A 21215-nucleotide genomic window follows, 5' to 3' on the forward strand; every position below is an offset into this window, starting at 1 on the left:
TTGTATAATACTGGTCTTTTGATGCTTCTGCTATTTCAAGGAGCTTGCTAAAGCAAATTGGTTTTTTGGCTGCAAAAGTGTGAGCAAGAGTTCTGAGTAACAGGTCTCAGGCTTGGAAGAGATGTAAAATTCTGGAGACTGGCTGAAACACAAATCAGTAATTAATTTCTATGTTAGTATGTGATAAATAGAAAATAAAAATTATTATTTGAAGTGCCATTCTGATAATGTGTCCAACTTTGGTACACACATGCATCTGAAATTCTCAGCAACATTCATGATGGAAACTGCTGGTCCCAGGCATTTTCCTGTCCTCTCCCTTCCTGCTGTGTAGGGGTGGAAGGGGCCCAGGGCCCAGCTTCCCTTCACTGTCCTCGGAGCCCACGGGCGTACCTCTTTCTCCTACTGCCTGTATCACAACTGAAATCCTCCATACGAGCTAYAGGGGTAGCTCAGTGTCAGCTGTTATGCCTACTGTTACAACAAGGTTGCTACATGAAAAGTGCAACTAATGACATCTGATTTCTTAYTGTTTCTGTCCTTTGCCACGATTCCCTCCGGGACCTGTGCCCCGCTGCACTCAAACGCAGTTCCTTTCCCCTGTGCAGCCCCCCTGGAGCAGGAATCTAGCATTGCTCCTGTTGCCTCCCGGTGACAGTGATCCGCTGCCATATAGTGTATAGGGGCTGAGCTCCTCCTGCCTTCCCCTGTTCTGCAGATTTTCTTAACAATATAGGAATGTAACAGCATTATTCCTATTTCCAGCTGATAACTAAGCACTCTCCCTCTAAACTAACATAAATGTTGAAATACACATTTAAAAAATTGGGAATTTTAATAATCTAAGATGTTGCTGTTAAGTACAACAGAAACGTTGCTCTTAAACACTGGAAGAAAACTTTGGCAGGACTTTGTGGGAGAAAGATTCTGACAACCAACATAGGAACTATAAATAACCTTTGAGGATATCAGGAGTATTGAGGATACTCAATAAAATACTCTTTTTTTTCAGTGCAGTGGAAAAAAAATACTGAAAACATTAATATGAAAGTTAGTGAACATGAGTATCCTACCACCATGACTGAAGAATGAAATGGCCTGGTGTTTTGTAGCATAAGTACAATTGGCCATACACAGATTAGACCAGCTACAGATCTCTCTTGAACATATAACAACCTCACAAAAAGAGGACATTTAAGAACAAAAAGTATCAATTGCACAGATACTCCTTTAGGAATTAAAAGTCATATTCTTGGCACTTCTACTTCAAGACAAAATTTGTAATCCAGATATGTCAAAATTATAAGTCTAAAGAGTGTAGAGCTAGAAATGAGAATCAATGAATTGTTCTTTTCAAGAAATACCTTTATTTTGTATTAGTGTACACCTGAGAAAAGTTTTAATGAAAACAACATTCTGCAGTGCTAGTGAGTTTGATGTACTTTTTTCCCACAGGGGCAAAGAAGGCATTCAGGTTTTAAATACATTCTGAAAAATCAAAAAGCTTCATCTTGAAAACAGAACCTTTTCAGGATCAAATATAAAACATAAGTACTGCCTGAAATAAAGCAAAAATCACGTGGGATTCATGAAAAAAAAGACTGTATTTTTAACTCTGCTAATACATCTGTAAACAGAAATAGCTGCTGTTTTAAATAATCTGATTACAAAACTCAGAGTTAAATATTTTTATTGCTAATTGCAGCCACTTGTTCTCTTGTTCATTACTACCACTTCAAAAGCCATGCAAACCATCAATCCTTCTACACACACACAAAACCCCCAATTCTCTGTGCACTAAAAATTGCTCACTTGTTCATCATTTTAAAAAGTAACGATTTATTTAATAATTAATTATTTTCATTCAAAGTGTTCCATGACAAGCTAATCTTTGCTGCTAAGCTGTATTGCACCAAAAATATTTAAATCTGTTTTGTATAGACCAGGGATAGTGAAAAAAAAGACGCATGTAGTAGTTTAGCTGCAAAATCTTAATATGTTTTGTAAACTCATTTTAGCAAAGCTATTGCTAACTGACCTGTTTATCTGGAGGACACTTCTTTACCACTAGAACGTACAATCCACAAAAAGACATAACAAATGATGACTAAAAGTGTGTTATATATCGTACCATCAACGTATTTTGCACTTCTTGTGTGTGTGTGTGTATATATATATATATATACAAACACAATTATATATAAAATACAAATATAATTAATGCAATCTAATTAAAATCAGTATGTTAAATAATATGAACTCTGTTACTGAACACAAAGATAAGCATTAAATTCTAGAGATTAAAAAATGTATACAACTACAAGAAAAAAAGAGCAGCAAGTTTTAAATGTGCATATGCCACCAAAACAAAATAGAATTCAAACAGTCCTGGTAAAGGCCCACTTCATCCTATTCACGTCTGCATAGTTCATTCATCCATCTTATTAACATCAACTATATGCATGCAATAAATAAATTTTAATTTAAGTTCTTCTTAAAGTTCATAAACCTTTTTAAGGTTTTCCAGATCTTCCAAAGAGTATTGATGATTTTGGTTTTCTGAAAGCAAGTCAAACAGTTGCTGAACCTGTTCTTTTTCATTTTTGCTAAGAAGTGCCAGCACTACCTGAAAAAAAAAAAAATATAATCAGCACAGGTGACAGAAAATTATAGCATTTGACAGAGATTCAAAGTCAGTGTATCTATTTTTTTTAAATGTGAAAAATTCCTCTAAGTTTCTGTTCAATATAAGCACACATCCAACCTGTATTTTTACCTTAAATCTTTCTGCTTTACTCAAGTAGAAAAGGTGCTGATAAACAAGGCCAGGATCTTTTCCAAGTACATAACATYCCAATGACTGGATAAAAATCAAAAAGATCTCTCCTTCAAGTTTGTTACTTAGCAGCATTGGCAATTTTGGGGGATCAATCATTGTTAAAAGACCTGCACAAGCGCATTTATCCTTATTGGCATTCACTGTATTTATAATCTGACCAAAGTCATAAGCATTAGTTGGTTCTGAAACAGACAGTTTTTCAGAGGTCTTCAAGGGCACACTCGTTTGAACAACTTCTTCAGAAACAGCATGATTAGTCACAGCATCTTCTGATGTAGCAGCCTGTCCCTCCTTCTGTTCATCAAATCCAGTCACCTTCACAAAGGAAACGGCAACAAACCATTAAAATGGACATACAGATAACCTGAAGCTTCATAAAACACATCCATATATCTGTTGAAAAGTCACTAAATTAAAGTTAGCACTTTCTTCTTCATAAAAGAAATGGACTTAAGTTCCTTTCTTACATAACCCACTCCCCCCCCCCCAAATGGTACCTCTATCATTCATCGTTAAAAGTTTTTAGTCAAAAGTGCTTATTTTCTATTTCTTTTCAGTGCCCAGCACTCCACTCTAGGAAGGGAATTGAAGGCTACCGGGAGGAAACTAAAGAGGACTGTATACATATATTAAAATGTGAAGTCAGAGAACAGAACTGAATTTTAGTCACAGGATACCAATGTTTCATTTCACTGCTGTGACTTCAGAATAGTACAGGCATGTCAGCTGCATCAGGTTATTTTTTGCAGTAGCATTGCCGAAGTGGAAAGTTCAGTACAGTCTAACTGCCTGAATACCCACCTAACATCTCCAGGGTTTGCAGCCTGTACTGAGTTTCACGCACCAATCACTAGAAAATTTACCATGGGTTTAACTACATTGGCTAAAATCCATTTCAAGCTATCAAGAGTTGTGGAATTAGTATAAACTGATTAAAACTCATTAAACAGGATCTCGCCAACTGATGCCAAGTTTTTGCAAAAGTCTGAAGACAGTGCATTGCATAGTACAGTGTTGTGCTAGGAGCCAGCTTAGGCATTTTTGCAAAATACTGCATTGGGCTTGCAGACCTTTTGTTCCGAGCCTGCTCTATTTTTTCAACAATCCTTAGAATCAAGGGAGATATTCTTGACTCTCCTATATATAATTACAGCTTGATTAAAATGGAGTAATAATGATAAATCAGAGTTTCTAATTAAACTACATATGTTTTTTTGCAATCCGTTTTCATGCAATTCCCCTGTCTTGCAGTAGATAAGACAGGGAAGGCTCTCTAAGGGAGCAGCTGTAATTATCATAGCAAGCATAAATGCTTCCTGCCTCACCTCTGGAAAAAATTACCACTGCCAGTAACGGAGTTAGCTGGTCCCTCAACAATGCAGTCACTTCCCAAACCTCCTCTGAACAGTCTCCAGATCCCTTTGTTTGCCACAACCCAGAGCTTAAGGAACACTATTCCAGGCTTAGGCTGGTTACATAAATCCTGAGAACTCATGCAACTGTGAAGCATTTCAGCAAAAGATGTTGTTTCTGTATTACTAACTGCAGTTGCCGTTATAGACCATTTTGAAATTACATTACCAGGTTACAGTATCATCTATAATATCGTACAGACTATGTATTTTATTACAAAACAGAAAAAGGAAAAATACATTCTTAAAGGATCAGCAAATTTAATCCAAAATATCAGTACAAAAATATCAGATGACTGAGAAAATCCTTTCATCACCTAATTCAAACTGAACTCTGCACAGTTAATATTTTGATCCAATATGTAACATTCCACCACGCATTCCTTTTACAAGATTCTACAGATATTTTACCCATACTCTTTATTCATACGGCAGGATTTCATTCCTCAGACCAGTAACTTCACTACTAGTACAAGAACATGCAGCATGTCTGCTGACAATGAACCTTCACCAGCATAGCCCCAGAGGCTTCCTGAATAGCACAGACTAAAAGCAAAACTGACATTTGACATTGCAGTATTTTATAAAACAGGTATTTTGAAGTCTAAGCAGTTTTTGATTACAAGGATAACCTCAATTTTAGTGCCATCTAAAAGTACTTTTTTCATTTCTGCTGTGGTTCTGAATGCACCTCAAAGCAGTACAAGCTTTACTACAGAATGTAGTGGAGACCAAACACATCATACACAAGAATCGTCCAATATGCTTTGAAAATAACATGAAAATAAAATACGACCAAAAAAGTGTAGAGCAAGAACTGCAAAACAAAAGCTTTAATGTTCTCTCTTCAAATGCATGGCTTCCATACTGCATGCATTTAAAAATGAACAGATATACCTCTTGTATGGTTATTTTCTTCCTTTGCTTTTGTTGACTGCCAGCTACAGCGCTGCTCTCAAGGTTAAGCAGTTGGGTTATCATCTGCTGTAGTTCCTTTTTTGCTTCAAGAACATTTGGATCTATTAGAAGTACTTTCTTGAGATCATCAACACTGGCTTGGTAATTCTGTGAGTAGAAGGGAAGATACGTCTTTTATAAACAACTAGAAAAATAAATTAGAACTGCCATACTGTTCTTTACAAGTAAGAAAAATAGAAATGCCTGGTTATTGGCATCAAATATGCAAAAATAATCACAAAACAGGTAGTGTAATTTCATCAAAGGAAAAAATGAAATTGAAGATGAGTTTAAATGAGTATTTTATGGCTAAATGTTTTCATATTAAGTATGTAGAGTGAAATAATTTATTCTCTGAAAGACACATCCGACTATCAGGTTATTGAAGATTGCTGCTTTTAAGCATAATTGCTTACAATGTAACATTCCTTCAAGATTAATATCATATGAATCTAACTACACTTTTCATGCTGACTTTGCCAATACAAGAGTTAAATTAAGCTTATGTTAAAAATGTATCTAATCCTTCCTGGGCTTCACTTCAATAGACCATCTCTCACAGTTTGACAYGGGAAATTATACTTGAGAAAACTGGGATTACATTATGAACTCTGAGATGTTAATAGACTATCAACAAGAGGATTAGACAGACAGTAGTACAGAGGTAGAGGGAAATCAGTATACAGTTCCTCAAGAATCAGTCTTGTGATTTGTCCAATGTTTTATTTCAGATTTTGACATTAAAAATTACGAATTTTCAGCCTAAATTTTCTGGAGAGATAAAGTTGATAGCAATATCAATTCTGAGAAAGACTGGAATATCATATAGAAAAAGTAAGATACCTTGAGGACTGGAAACAAAAATAGGGATGAACTAAAGCAGGAGACAGTAAAAGACCATGCACATCAGAACTAGAATTTCTTGAGTGAGAGACTTAACATTTCTTCTGTTCCCAAGCAGTATCACAAGATAACTGTAAAACATTAATTTTATCATAAAAAATTCTCTGATGTATCAGTTGAGGTATCTCCTCAGTATCTCAACTGTAATAAAAATAACTACTGTACAAGATACTCATACTCTCTCCCTATCTGAAATATTTTGTTCAATACTGGTCAACTGTATTCAAGGTGCAGAGACACCATAATTTCTAAGTGAACTGAAGTCTGCTATATCATGAAAGAAGAGTAAGAGAACTAGAATTATTTAGCCTCAGAAAATGAACGCAGAAATGGGATAGATTGCTTTCATCAGCAAAGAACTACTTTTAAAGCTAAACTACTTGAACTACAAAGGTGAAGATTCACAACTACAGAGAAACAAGGTTCTGTAACAGACTTCTGACAGCAAGCATGAGGCTCGGCAAACAAACAACTCTCCTAAGTTTCAAACTGCAGCCTGCCAGATTTCTTAATGAAATCATGTAATGTGGTTGTACTCAAAGCAACAGACAGGACTATCAGCTGTAGGAGGTCCACTCTAGTCCCATGTCCTATATTACAGGCCTAATCCATCAAACAAGCAGGGTTTTTTCCTGATCTTCCCTTAACTACAACTCAGTAAATCTATAAACATCCTCATTTACTATATTAAATTCCACTTCAACTTTCATGAATAAGTATTTGCATATTTATAAACTAATAACACTTCCCAGCTTAGTTTTATCTTTGCCCAATTACATGTATTTAGCTCTTAAAATCTTTCATTAGGGTCATTTGTTAACCCCAGATCATTTTTATTGCTTTCTCTGGTTTTATCAATTACTTACATCCCTGGAAGTGGCAATACTGAAGGTATGAAACCTAACCAAAACAAAACATCTTGGGAATCCCCTGCTGCCAGTGTCCTGAGAGAATCCATGAACAGTGTATTTCAGGTTATATCTTCAATAAAACCCAAATAATTTTTTTTTCCTGAGATATTCAAAAAAGCAGTTATTCCTCTGTTTCTTGACATTCTTCTTCAGTGTGTAATTACGATTTTTTTGACTGCTAGAATCACTCTCTGGTTTTGCTGTTACTTATACTAACTTTTATTGACTCCAATAATATAAAGCTACAGATAATTAATACCAGCTGGCCTGATATAACTACAGAAAACAATCTTACACAAAATTAAAATTTTTCACCTTTCCCGACAATTAATCAGAACCAGCTTTAAAAATTTTTTAGCTACTGTAACAGACAGAGGAACAAATTTATCATCAAAAATTATCTTGTGCTTACTAAGACTTGCTTTTGGAATTGCGTGTAACACAGGATGAGAATAGGCTAGTGTAGTGCTAAGCACAAACAGGCTGTCCTCAAACAATTTTTAGGCTGACAGAGAACAAGGTAATTTTTTGTTACGCCATGAAACATAGGAGAGCTGTGATGTAAGTATTCATTTGAAGAAGGACACTGATGAAACGTGGTAGATGTTTAGAGTAATCTCCACTAGACTGAAGAACAACCTAGGAGAAAGCACTTAAGATGCTTATTTAAAGACACTTGTTGGAAAACCTAATGCAGAGTAGGTGAGAAAAGTTGCCATCATGAACCAAGTAAAGTGAGAAGTTGACCATTCAATATCAGGTAAGAGCTGACAGGTAGGGTAAGGATTGCTATGAAAGGCTTATAAAGAGTAGAAAGTAGCTAATATCGATCCAGTGAAGAAGGGAAATGAACAGAGACAAAAGGAACAACATGGTTCAAGTGATGGAGCATGAGATTTGCAGTGACACTCAGGATGGATATGAGCAATACAAGACCGCACTATCAAGGTCAGATAAAAGGATACTGAAAAAACTGTGATGTAAGATGAGGACAGGACGGACAACAATTTTACTGTGCAGATGGAAAAGAAAGGTTGAGTCTCAGTGATTTCAGATAGAAAGAACCTGCATGACTTAGACATGGTTTGAATGTGAGACTTTGGCACAGATGGAAGATGAACACCAATTTAGCCTGAGTGGAAAGATAATGATGATGTCCCAGAGAGGGATGAAGGAAGTTAGTGATAAAGGTTTGGCCTGTGTTTGGAAAAGGAGTGGGGAGAGGATGAAGAAAATTAAAACTCTCTTTAATGTGACACACACTCAAGTGTGAACTGATTCCAAAAAACAGCTTGAGATTTTCGTTTGAACAGGTGAAGACAGACTTGGAGAAGATCAGTTTGTCAACAGCAAAGATACAGCGAACACCCTGACAGAAAAAAACAGACTGGGCTATCCGGAAGAAAATTAGAACTTTAGAAAAAAGCTGAAACTTGCTTAATCAAACTCCAGTCAAAACTCTCATTTATTCCAATATTCCTGAATCTTTTCAAATTATTGCAAGTCAATATTCAGATAATTTTTATGTTCCAAAAATACTTCTATCATGTTTTATATATGTCTAGTGCTTTACAAACATAAAGCAATAAATCATCCACGTTGCATACTTTGCTGGTATTTACCCATCCACTACAACTACCTGATTGCCTTTGAAGAGGATAAGCAAGTTTAGAAGTGCTTAAGAATACCTGCCATGTTCTTTTTTCTTTACCTGCAATCCTTTGTATGCTAGTGCTCTTCTGTAGAAAGCTTTAATATTAGAATCTTCTATCTGAAGAACATGATCACAATCCTGCTTAGCCTCTTCATATTTATACAGTTTCAAGTAACAGAGAGCTCTAACACAGAAAAACAAAATACACTGCAATATAAGTAAATTTAGAGTACTGTTGTGAGAGCAGTATCTGACTCATAAATGTAAATTACAATACTTCACACAATTCCACCACAATCAGATATTTTTAGAGTACATCAAAACCAGTAAGTATTAATGATATCATTGGATGGATTTAGAGAGAGCCAACTTCTGCAGTGTAAGTCAAAATTCAAGTATGACTCACCTACATGCTTGAAGTTAAGCAGATATGCATGTATTTCAAAAGCAGAGCCTATGTTAGCACAATACCAATAACACAGTAATGAAATACTGATTTTATACAGCCATTCTGGGGAAAAAAGTACTCTGAAATGAATAAGCAACATCGCTTTCTGCACTTTATTATTACTTGGAAGTGTCCTATTCAAGTACTAGCCTAAACAAATCCTTCTTAGTTTGTGAAAGCTGACAGGATTACAGCAGAAAGAATTATGCTACAGTATTAGGTCAACCTTTAAAAATAATGCTACTGTAGACTGTTCCTACTTTCGTATTCTCAAAATGTACCTTTTTCTCTGAAACACTACTTTTGATATTTGAGATACTGCTACTGCACATTAGCTTTTAATTAAAATTATACCGGCATTCTTGAAAAATGCTGCAAAATGCTATGCTAATTGTAACTCTTATTATAGACTGTTCTATCTTTATAAATATTTGAGGACATATTTCAGTAACATTAATATCTGTTCCTCTTGAAAAATAATGTGGTTTAAAGAAAAATCAATTACGCTGTTGGAAACTCTGATCAAATGGAAAAAATAATCTTTGTATAATAGTGACTGAAGTGATGCAAAATTCTTATTTGCAGTCAGAAAATATAACAAGTATTGTTATCTCACAAAATGGGGTTGGATTTCAGATCTTTACCTGTTAGTGTAGATAGTACATTCCTTGGTATTTAACTTCATGCACTCACTGTATTTATTTACAGCTTCTTCGTATTTACCCTTCTTTACAAAATCATTCCCTTCATTTTTTAGTGTCTTGAACGTCTCCTCATCTTTTTCACCTACATTACAAAAGAATCACAGTGTTATTTAAGCAGGTCAGTTCATTAAGGGTAGCTCAACAATCTGTGCAGACTAAGAACAAATGCCCGATATCTGGAGTATCTTTGATCAGTCAAGGCATTACAATTTCTGTTTCAGATCTTGCTACTGCTCTAAAGAAGGAATAAACTACCATATATACATTTGGCACAACATATACTTTCTGATGCACCAGGGTAACTATTTTGCTGAAATACTGGGAATACAACAGACAGGTCTACACTTCCAACGCTTCTCATTCACCCTTTCTGTGTGGTACAGAGGGACAACATATCTCTGCTGAGATACCGATTTTATCTACAATGGTGCAGATCTATCAATAGGATTAAAGGCCTTCTAAACTGTCACCATCACACTAGGAAGGCTGTAATTTAAACCAATATTCTTTCTGCAAGCAAATCATCCATCACAATTACTGCACTAAACTGACAATGGCAACCAAATCATCAATTGGGGTGAGTGATATATCAATAATATTCTGTTAATATCTTTTATAAGATGCATGTTTTGAGTGACCTGAAAACAACTAACTGTAAATATATACTTTCTGATTAATATTGTGTTCTTCCAAAATTATCATCTTTCCTCCTAAACTCTTCATCACTCATTGCATCTGGTTCTGAGTTAATTACAATTTTTAGCTATGTTTTCAATGGAAAACCAGTCCTGAAAGCAGTTTCATGTCCCTGTAGTAAGTAAACAATAATTAGTAACATAGATCAAAGTAAATCATAATGGAAAAATTGACTTTTTGTACTTTTCTAAAGAGTATGACACCCCTGTGAAGCTTCAGGTTTTAAAGACTGTATGTAAAAAGATCATTTTAACCAAAATTTAAACTCAATGAGCTCTTTTATAAAAATGTGGCACTGTTCTATGCCAGAAAACTATATGTAGACTTGGGAAAAAGTAAGTAATACTCTGAAATCAGAGCAGACTTAAACAGGAAACATAACTGAATTTTAACTCAAGTCGTAAGATACAAAAACCAACACATACAATAGTTGCAAAAAAGTGTCAGCCAGCCATAAGGTTTCAATAATGACCAAGTGGTGTTGCTGGCATGCTTCCAGCGGCAGCTATTACTGTAGGTCTCACTGATTTAGTACAGGTCCTAAAAGGCAACTACATACCTAAGAGTCAAACTTTGGTGAAGGTTTTCATGTAATATTTATAAAAACAAAACCTAAACAAAGCCCAATCTATTTGAAATAGTTGAGACATAAGTGTTTTGTATCAAAATATTACCGAACACACTTGACGGAGAAAACGATGGCTAATCTCATTAAGTTTCAGAACAGGTTAGACATCATCACTACTGTTCTGAGGAACCATTTACCTTTGTACTTTTCCCTACCATGATCTTCAAGTTCTCTCTCTTGGTAAAGTTACTAGAAGGTTATATAGATATAAGTTTAATCTTCACTACTTAAAAGGTTTAGATTAAACAGTTTGGTTATACATTGAAATAAATAACAAGTTATATTCCTCATTCACAGAAAAAGCTAGGGCTGCAAACACTACAACAAAAAGCACTGTTCAAGCTAAGCATTTATGTTCAATAGCAATGTTAATGCAAAATACCAACTTTCTACTTCATTCCAAAAATAAATGATAAACCCAATTATTGCCCCATCCTTAAGAGTGTTAAATCACTAAAGATATGTACTTACAACAACTTTAATGAAAATACTTAAGTCACTGGACATTTTAAAAAGTCGAGTAAAATTTTTATCAGCTGAGCTTAAATTATGCACCTATATCCCCCTCATATTCCTTAAATGAAAAATAATATTCTGCAGCATTACTGTATTTCAATATACATCATCATTCAGATCTTATATAAACCACACTATTGTGAGTTTCTAAAGTCACATCTTATGCCTGAGAGAAATGTTCAACTCTCACATAAAGGCATGTATTTGTAAGTTGTCTCTTTTTTTACATCAGGTACAGATAAATTTAAAGATGATCTTTCAGACAGCGTTAAAACCATTAAAACTGTAGTGTGCAAGAATGCAGACTGCTGCAGTAACGGATTATAGATACATAACCCTGTCACTGCTATACGTTTGGCTAGTAACTCAGCTAGGCATTGCTGCCCCCCCTCATGTTAAACAGGAGGAGCTTATCCTCCGCACTACTTTCCTTTGTATTAAAATAAACTCAAAGGTGAGCCAATTAACAGTAACATAAGAGTCAGAAATGATAGTTAGTTCCTTTGCAGGAAAAATGTTTAATGCCAATACAAATGGAATTAGAAGGGCTCCCTCACCTGAATTACTGGAGGGGAAAAATGGAAACTCCAATGAAGGGAAAAATTCAGGAGGAGGAGTGTCCTAAAGGAGCAAACCATTCAGTACTTATGTGTAAACAACTCCTGATTTAACATAGTTAAAAAGCAACTACTGACTATCTGCTGCCAGAGCTAGAACGCAGAGTGAAAAACGTTAGAAATGTTCTTCTGTAGCCCATTTCACTGAATACCAGCCATCTAGAATAGTGCCTATGCTTGCTATTCCCAAGAACTGAGTAATGCTCTCATGAACAATTAAATGATGGATACAGATTACACAGCTGATTTTACTGTTATAACTATAGTATGAGGTCAGGGAAACCGCTGATATTTGTAATAGGACTCAACATACTGCTGATAAATATTTCTGCTAATGTTATATAACTGCACAAATTGCATGCTACAAACTACATTATTAAAAAAATGTAGCTAACTGTGGCTCCATGAAGCCTATTAAACCTAATCATGTAAATGACCATCATCTAACTTAGCTTTTCACAAAGGTTTGTGATAAATATTATCTAAAGCAGTTTCTTTGACATCACTAACAAAAATTGTACTGTTTTTCAATTAACAATTCTTTTCTTGTGTCTATATGTTTGCATTAGCTATACACACCATTCATCTGCAATTGTTCTTCTCTATTGGTATTTGCAGTGCTTCTTGGCTTAGTCTCTGGAGTGAAGTTGCCTCCATCCCACCTGTGTAGCTGAGCAGAAACTGGGACAACTGGAATCAGTGGCAGCTTCTCCCTCCAACTAGGACCATCCTGATCTATTAAAGTTTTTGTTATTCTGAAAGAGAAAAGCTCCATGAACATGACTTTTCATATCTTTAATTCTTTAATGACTTACAGCTAAATTAAATAACGCATTGTCCTTTTTCTTTCCAAAAATGATTGAATAATTATCCTTAAGACTAATTTGAAAAGTCACAGCAGCCAACAGTATTGCCTTTATTTAATATTCTGATGTTTTCCCTTTTTAAATTAGAATATTTATGCTAGGATTTTATATTTATAAGACAAGCATGATCTGTAAAGTATGTAAGTCGATAACTGATTCTGCAACAGAGCTCTAAATGCTACCTAATACATGCTATAAAGAAACAGGGGAAAAAAAGGTGGTTTTTTTTTTTTTACTCTTCTCAAACGTTCATAGGGGTTGTTTCTAAAAAGAGTAGAGTTTCAGTCATTAATTGTGGCACTTGAAGTTGCCAATGTCACATGAAACCTCTTACAACAATTTTTTTTAGATAACCAATGCAGGTTACAAAGTTAAATTGCATTTTACAGAACAGTCAAATTATTTCATCAATCGTTCTTCATCCCCATATAAACAACGAGAAAAAAAAAACATATTTAAAACTGCTCAGAGTCTTTCTTAAACCCACAGATGATAGGTCAACTATTTCCATACACAACAGATTAAATCCAAAATCCATTATAGTGGAAGTTTCTCACTGCTGTGACATGTTTTGGAGCAAGACCTAAACGAACATAATGAATTATATACAAGCTGTTTAGTTACATTTTTTGCAGCATGTTAAAAAAAAAAACAAAAACCAATAATGAGAACCAGTGACATAAAAGTCTTCTAATATCAAAAAGAACTTAAGTGCCAAGCTCAACTGGTGATAAATTTGCAATCTACTTTAACAAAGGAAAACTTTGAATTGAGTTGTAAAATAGGCTACATTGATACGTTATCTAATAAACCTGAAATCGGCATTTTAGGTGCAGTTCCATTTAGTGCAGTTGTGACGTAAAGAATGAGATAAAATGAGGGGAAATAATTCAGCCTAAATTTTCTTCCCTGGTTTTATTTTCTTTCAATATTTGAATAATGTCTACAAAAAGTCCCTCAATATAATATTATGGCTACAGAGTAAGAGCAATCAGGACCAAATTCTTTTCTCATTATCTACTTCAGGTCTGACAGTACCAAAATGTTTTAAAGAATGATGCATGTTAAAAAGGCTCTTTGTGGAGCTGTAAAATAAATGATTATAGGAAGCTGTGTGAAACATACCTTTTCTTATATCTTAGAATTTAAAATAAGTTCTTTGCACTCAGAATATCTCATTTCATAGTATTACCTAGTTGTTCAATTTCTTTTCTAAATAAAGTTTTTTTGCATATCAGCTGCACATGCCCTTCCAGGGCTCTCCTCTACCTGGATCATTAATAAACAGTATTTTAAAAGATGCTACCACCAAAGAAGCTTGTGCAAGTTCTGTTTTACTCTAATTTTACTAAAATTTATTATTTTTTTAAATGATAGCCTGAATTTAATTGTTAAGAAATAAGGGGCACACCACCAAAAATCAAACAGCTCTAAGATTTACTGAATTTATTTTATTAGAAAACAAAACGGTACACTTTATATAAAAAAGTCAATTAATTCTGTTTAGGTATTTCTCACAGAAATTAACAGAATAATTCTAGCGTAAACCAAGGTCTTCTTTCCTTCCTGTCCAGCCCTTCTCTATTTATCAGAATGGGCACTCAAGGTTGCACAGAAAGCCTGGCCTAATTCATCAAAATCAACAAAAGAATCATATAGACTTTGATGATTGACTGATTTCTTGTAAGGTAACAATCTCTTCTTAGGACAGCCTTTTGCAAAAATGCTTCCCTGAGTGCCACRGTTAGTTTAAAAAAGCATAGGTATCTCACGGAAAAGCCAGGGCAAATACAGACATTCTCAGCCACCACCACCCTAACTTGATCCAACTCTCCCCTTGCAGTTTTGGCATTTATCACAGAGCCATAGTTCGTACAGTGCAACACTCAGACGGGGCTTGGTAACACCAGCTCCCAAGTTGTCTAACGCAATTTAGTAACTGACATTAAAGCAGTTGAGACAATGAGAATGAAAACTCAATTTAATAAATGGAAGCGCATAAACATATTGCCCATCATTAGAGTAGAACAATCACTCAAGAGAAGATTAAAATACACAAAACAAGAAAATAATTCATATTTACAAAGCTAGTAAAATGCCACTAATTAAAAACCTGCTTGAAAGGCATTTTCCTGTGATTTGGCCCACATCATTAAAAGAAACATCTGTCAATCACCTTCCATACAACAACTTATCTAGCAACGTATCTGTCAATCATCTCAGAAAACCAATAAAAGACGCAATTCAACATCTTCTAACCAACATGTAACCACCTCTCCATTAACTGTTTAATTTTGTTTTCAGTTGACTTTTCATAAAAATATGTACTTACATTCTTACTTATTTCCTTTTGGATATACAATGATCAGGTAAAGGCTTTATACTAAAACTTTTACTCCTCTTTTACATAAGAATTCTTAAGAATACTAGACTTAACTTCCCCTCTGATACTAAAATTTTTGGGAAGCCTGCTAAGTTAGGTGAGTATTTGCAAACAAGCCTTAACAAGATTCATCACAACCACCCCCAGATAAAAGTAGGAAGAGGAGTTTTTCTGACAGTTTTCTACAGCATCATGATCCAGTTTCCCTCAGGAACTTAAAAACACACTGATAAATCCTCCAATAAAAACAGGTTGCTAAGACCTATTATTCCTCTTATAGGTATTTTTAAAATACATTTTCAGGTTGTCCCTTTAAGTTAAAAGGCAGTACACTTAGAATAGCCCTCATATTTTCTTAGAATTCGTTTTTAAAAGATGCATTACTTTGGCAAAGAAAATCAGTATTTTGGTCAACAATTTCAGTTTGATTTACAAATGATAAAATATTAAAAATGAATTACATTAAAAGTTCAATTATGCAGGAGGTCTATGCTCTAGAAACTAAGAATTTGCAAGCAAAAATGAATTACCAGCAGAGGAGAAGAAGGAAGAAGCAGTTGAAATAAGGTGATGGGTTGCCAGGGAGGAAAGAGTAATGAGCAGTGAAGCTAAAAACATAAGGAAGGCCTAGAGAGGAGAAAAGGAAGAATGTTAAGGGAAAAAAAAGGAAGTAAGCTTATCACTAAGCAAGTTACAAGTCACTGTCAGGAGAAATACGAAAAAAATAGCAGTGGATAAAATAAGGCAAGAAGATCAAAAAAGTATAATCATTCACACAGACACCAGAATGGCAGTTATCTCACCAACCCAAGTGCTCTATCATCAATGCAGACACAGGAGATCAGAAACAACTTCTTGTGTGATCAAAAATAAGACTTCTTAGAGTGTCATGATCTCTTGTGGCCACCTCTGGCCAAATAACTAGAGTTTAAAGATATGATGGCCTTCTCAAGGAAGTATAAGGAATTATGTCAGTGCTCATGGCCTTCAGCTAAACCAGACATACTAGGTTCCATTGGTAAAAGCTGCATGAATGTGGGTTCTTGCTCAATGACTAATGTTTGTTCCACTTTCATATATTCCTTTTAAAAAAAAAAAAAAAGAAAGAAAAGGAAGGGAAAATCCTGTCATTCATGCTCTTAAGTACTTACTATATCTTAATGAGAATATAAATATCATGTGTATACAATTTTACATTATTAATATTATATATAATTTATATATAATACATACTATATAATATATAGTATATTATTGTATTATAGTGTATTATAATATATATTATACATATATATAAATATCTTATACAGAATATATTAATATAATTACAGAAACTGAGGCACCTCACTTGGCAGCAAGAATTAGGGTTGAAAGTATTAAAAAGGAAGCTAAAAATAACACTCAATTTTATCTTGCTTTTTACACCATTAAGCTTTGTAGCCAACCATTATATCAAGCTACTTCAGTGTCTTCACAACTGCTGCTTATTGAAGGATTCATGCTTGACATAAATCTTAAATTGCCACAATGAGTACGCTAGTATGAAAAGGAAACAGAAATGAAAGAAAAAAGGCATGGGTGTTAAAATATTACTTTAGATTGAATGAAATATAAGTTAGGAAAGAAAATAAGTTGAAGCCCCAGTAAAAAAGCCTTTAAAATACGACATCTTAGAAACAAATAGTGACCTAAAAATGTTGCAACGATGCATATAATTGCATTTCTGAGTAACTCCAGTAACAAATATGGCATATATGTGTGTGTGTGTGTATGAATGACTTTAATCTTACAAAAAGGTTACACTAAAATAAAGTACAACTATATTTTGAAGGCTGCAGTGGTCATCCATTTAACACTGTTATACCCTAAAGTGAATCTCAGGCTTCCATAAGATGTCTTGAGGCTAAAACAGTGTTAAATGGATGACCACTGCAAWCTTCAAAAGTAACATTTGGTACAACACTACTGAGTAAGAGAAATTTCTGTCCAGATCACCCAAAATAATCTATTCAAGTCAGGATGATTTTTTTTTTTTTAGTCCAATACATGAATACAGTCATTTGTATAAAATTAAGAGAAACATCATCAAAGATCCAGTGAAATGTTCACTTATTTTATTCTATCATGTAATGCAGTTATTTCTAACTGAAGTTAGTTGGAGAACTGCACAAGTATAAGGTGAATACTGGAAAGGAACAGAAATACTTGCTCTTATTTACAAGGTAAAAATATTGACCTAAAATATTGCCTAAAAGGCAAAACCTTTTTATAAAACTGGCATGCAGATGAAATTATGGGAACAGTATTAAGAAAATGGCAGAAAAATGAAACAACAGTAAGGCACAGACTTTTAAAAAGACATTATACACCAAAAATTTAAATTTTATATGCAGTCACTACTATACATGACATGTACGATCCCTTAATTCTAATGTACAGGGACAATGAATGGAGATGCTGGTGCAGAACTAATGGCATTCAGGTAATTTTAATCACAAAAAAAGAAGAGTGGCTAGACTGGATTAGGATGGGGACCCATATAGACCAGTTTCACATCTCAGAGCTTCCAGCAGTGGACACTTAGATATAGAGAAGAATGCAGTGATACTTCCCTTGGAATATTTCCCAGGTGTTAGCAATAAGGAACACATCCTACTTAAGATCTCTTTGCAGGTGGAAATGCAGAAAATTTATGAACATATTGATCTACACAGTGATTAGAAAACTACTGCCATCCCATGAACCAGGAAACCACAAGCTCCATTCTGCTACTGCCCTCATGCTAAACCCAAAGAAAGCCAAGAACAAAGACATGTATGGAAAAGAAAAAAATAACACAGCAGTAAAGGAGGGTTACAGCAAAAAACTGTACTTCCACAGTGGTTAAACATTTAAGACGGTCAAGCCTCTTTTTTCCAAACTGTTCCTCAATAGTAAAGGAAAAATGTTCCTTATTATGGTTCAATTTGTGACTTCATGGAATACTTTCAGTGTGGAAAGCTGTGAAGCTACAGGAAAGCTACTAAATAATAACAATCAGTCCTCTAGTTGTGATGACCCCGCCTCTGGAGGGACATACAAAGGAGGGAGTAAATAAAACAAACAAAATTGAATTCTATTTTTCTATTCAGAATCCCATATGAGCAGAAAATTTATAAAGTGTAGTTACCTATTAACACTATCATTTGCTGCTTGGATGCTGCTGTCTATTTGTAGAACTGTCTTATAATCGATGTATGCCTCTCTATACCGCTCCATAGACTCATATGCCATTGCTCGTCGTAGAAGAGGTTTAAGAGAAAACGGCTGAAGTTCCAGAGCTCTGCAGAAAACAAAAAGAAAATGCAGCATTGAAAAAGAATAATAATGTTAATAATAATACTGAAATTTTTATTACAGATACAGCTATACAAAACATCTGTGATTTCAGATGGGCCTTATAGTAACATAACCCAGGAAAACAGGGATTGAGTGGTTTATTACTTGCTCAGTACCCCAAATGATAGGCAGTTATAAAAGTGTTAGTGCTTTTATTACAACCTTCTCTACTCAAATTCATATCCTCCATCTGGAAAACTACTTTTTTCAAGAAAAGATTGACGTAATGACAGCTGTTTAAAGGGAAAAGCTATTTTTCTTCTTTGATCTATAGGGATCTTAAGTATATGGTGCTTTTACCTACATGATTTTCAGTTCTTCTTCCTTACATACAAGTATGCATATACAAAAATGCATTTAATAAAACATTAATATAGCCCTGCCTATTTTTGGCTTTTAGATTTTTGCCTGTCTTTTGGCTGCAGTTGTTTCCTCTTCTGATTGTGCGCCTGGTCAACTGTGAGCTCAATCCCTGATACAGTGTAATCAGAACTCCTTCCAAATACCATAGGCTTTTCCAGTAATATGAAGCAATAGCCTACAACAGCATTATTTATTAAAGATTACCTTTTATTAATCAATGATTCTTGCTAATGGGACAAAAAGATTAACATTGCAATACTGAAACTGAGATGAGTCTAGGGGATTAGATTTCATAGAATCATAAAGAAATTGAGGCTGGGAGTTTCTAGTCCAACCTCTTGCTCAAAGCAGGGTCAGCTCTAGAGGTCTGACCAGGTTGCTCAGGGCTTTATCCAGTCAGGTCTTGAAAACCTCTGAGGAAGGAGACTGTGCAACCTCTCTGGGCAACCTGTTGCAATGCATGACTGTCCTCACAGGGAAAAGCTTTTTTCTAATACATGGTCAGAACCTCTCATGTTTCAGTTTATGTCTGTGGTGTCCTGTCCTCCTGGTAAGGAGATCCAGGATTTGTCTTCTTGATAACCTCCTCACAGATCCTGACAGGCTGCAGTTAGGTCCCTCCAAAGCCGTCTCTCTTCTAGGCTAAACAAGCCCTGTTTCCTCAGCCTCTCCTCACAAGGCAAGTGCTCCAGCCCCAACCATCTCAGCGATGCTCCACTGAACTCACTCTAGTCAATCAATATCTTTTTTATACTGGGGGGCCGAAAACTGACACAGTATTGTAGATGTTGTCTAATGAGTGCTGAGTACAGGGAGACAATCACTTCCTTCAAGTAAAAATACTTGACATTCTGCAACTTAGAAGAGAATTAACATAGGTTTCAGGTTCTTAACATCCAGAACGAAGTAAAAACCCAACCACAGATAAATTCAGGGGAAGAACACATGGCTTGAAGAATAAAATCAGTGGGAATGGAAAACCACATTTCTAGGTAAGCACTCAAACATAATACAGCCACAGAGCAAGCCACATCACAGCACTAAATACAAGAAAATAAGGTTACTGTGTAGGAGCCCTATTTCACTCTGTATAGCAAGAAAGAAAGGTACTCCAAGCCAGAGTCTTTAGAAGAAAAGAGACCCAACCGGGGTTTTGATACACTTCTAAGCCATAAACAGCTACAGCATAATAAAAGATAAATGTTCAAAATTTATATCAAGAATATAAGCAGTACAACACCATTTCTGGCTTTTAAGAAATCAAGTAACCCATTCTTAGAACACCCTACTTATGCTGTGCTGCTTTCAATAGATTTAGTTGACATTACCTAATTTGTATGCGTCTGCAATTTTGCAGTTCTGCTTCCCAGTTTCTAAATTCCTTCTACCTGTGTTGTGCTCACTAAGTATCATGGGTCCTTGTGTATCCAGAAAATATGCCCAACATTAAGGACGGTATCATAAAGTAATAAGAAAATGAGCTTCTAATTGGTAAGAAGAGAAAACCCTAAACCTTTGTATTACTCATTTCAATTATGTCTTACATATGAAAACCAATCTGAATAAAAAAAGTGATGGCTGTTAAGTATGCAATTTTGTTCTATCAGCCAGCTGTCTATGATCTTGCAACTACTTTAACAAAATATTGTTAACAAGTCAATGTTTTCAGGAAATTTTGCTAGCAGGTAGAATATATACAGTAAGTTAACCATTTAATCAATACAAAGTTACATATGTATTTTATATTTAAGTATTTTTATAGCTACATTGTGCTATGTTTTTATAGCTATGTTCCATTGTGCTACAAAAAAATTTGATTAATTAACAGGACTTCTAACTGTCTTGGGATTCTATTTTGCCCCTTACACCTCAGTATTACTAATCCTATCTAAGGAAATATAACAAAGGACATCTAGAAATACTGTAGTACTTTAGTGGAA

General features: G+C 34.8%; 1 protein-coding gene across 1 annotated transcript in view; it reads right to left on the minus strand.

The window, feature by feature from the left end:
• Positions 1-2288: 2288 nt before the first annotated feature.
• The window catches only part of SPAG1 (sperm associated antigen 1), a 41747-nt gene continuing 22820 nt past the window's right edge, over positions 2289-21215 (minus strand). The window contains exons 12-18 of the mRNA XM_026066734.1: positions 18704-18856; positions 12865-13040; positions 9769-9910; positions 8734-8860; positions 5149-5316; positions 2777-3154; positions 2289-2626 (exon numbers count right to left, since the gene is read on the minus strand). Coding sequence (XP_025922519.1) covers positions 2495-2626; positions 2777-3154; positions 5149-5316; positions 8734-8860; positions 9769-9910; positions 12865-13040; positions 18704-18856 — 1276 coding nt within the window. The 3' untranslated portion in view covers positions 2289-2494. The remainder of the gene's footprint in view (positions 2627-2776; positions 3155-5148; positions 5317-8733; positions 8861-9768; positions 9911-12864; positions 13041-18703; positions 18857-21215) is intronic.

Source organism: Apteryx rowi, unplaced genomic scaffold (assembly GCF_003343035.1).
Source record: "Apteryx rowi isolate R43461 unplaced genomic scaffold, aptRow1 scaffold_247, whole genome shotgun sequence".
Classification (NCBI taxonomy): domain Eukaryota; kingdom Metazoa; phylum Chordata; class Aves; order Apterygiformes; family Apterygidae; genus Apteryx; species Apteryx rowi.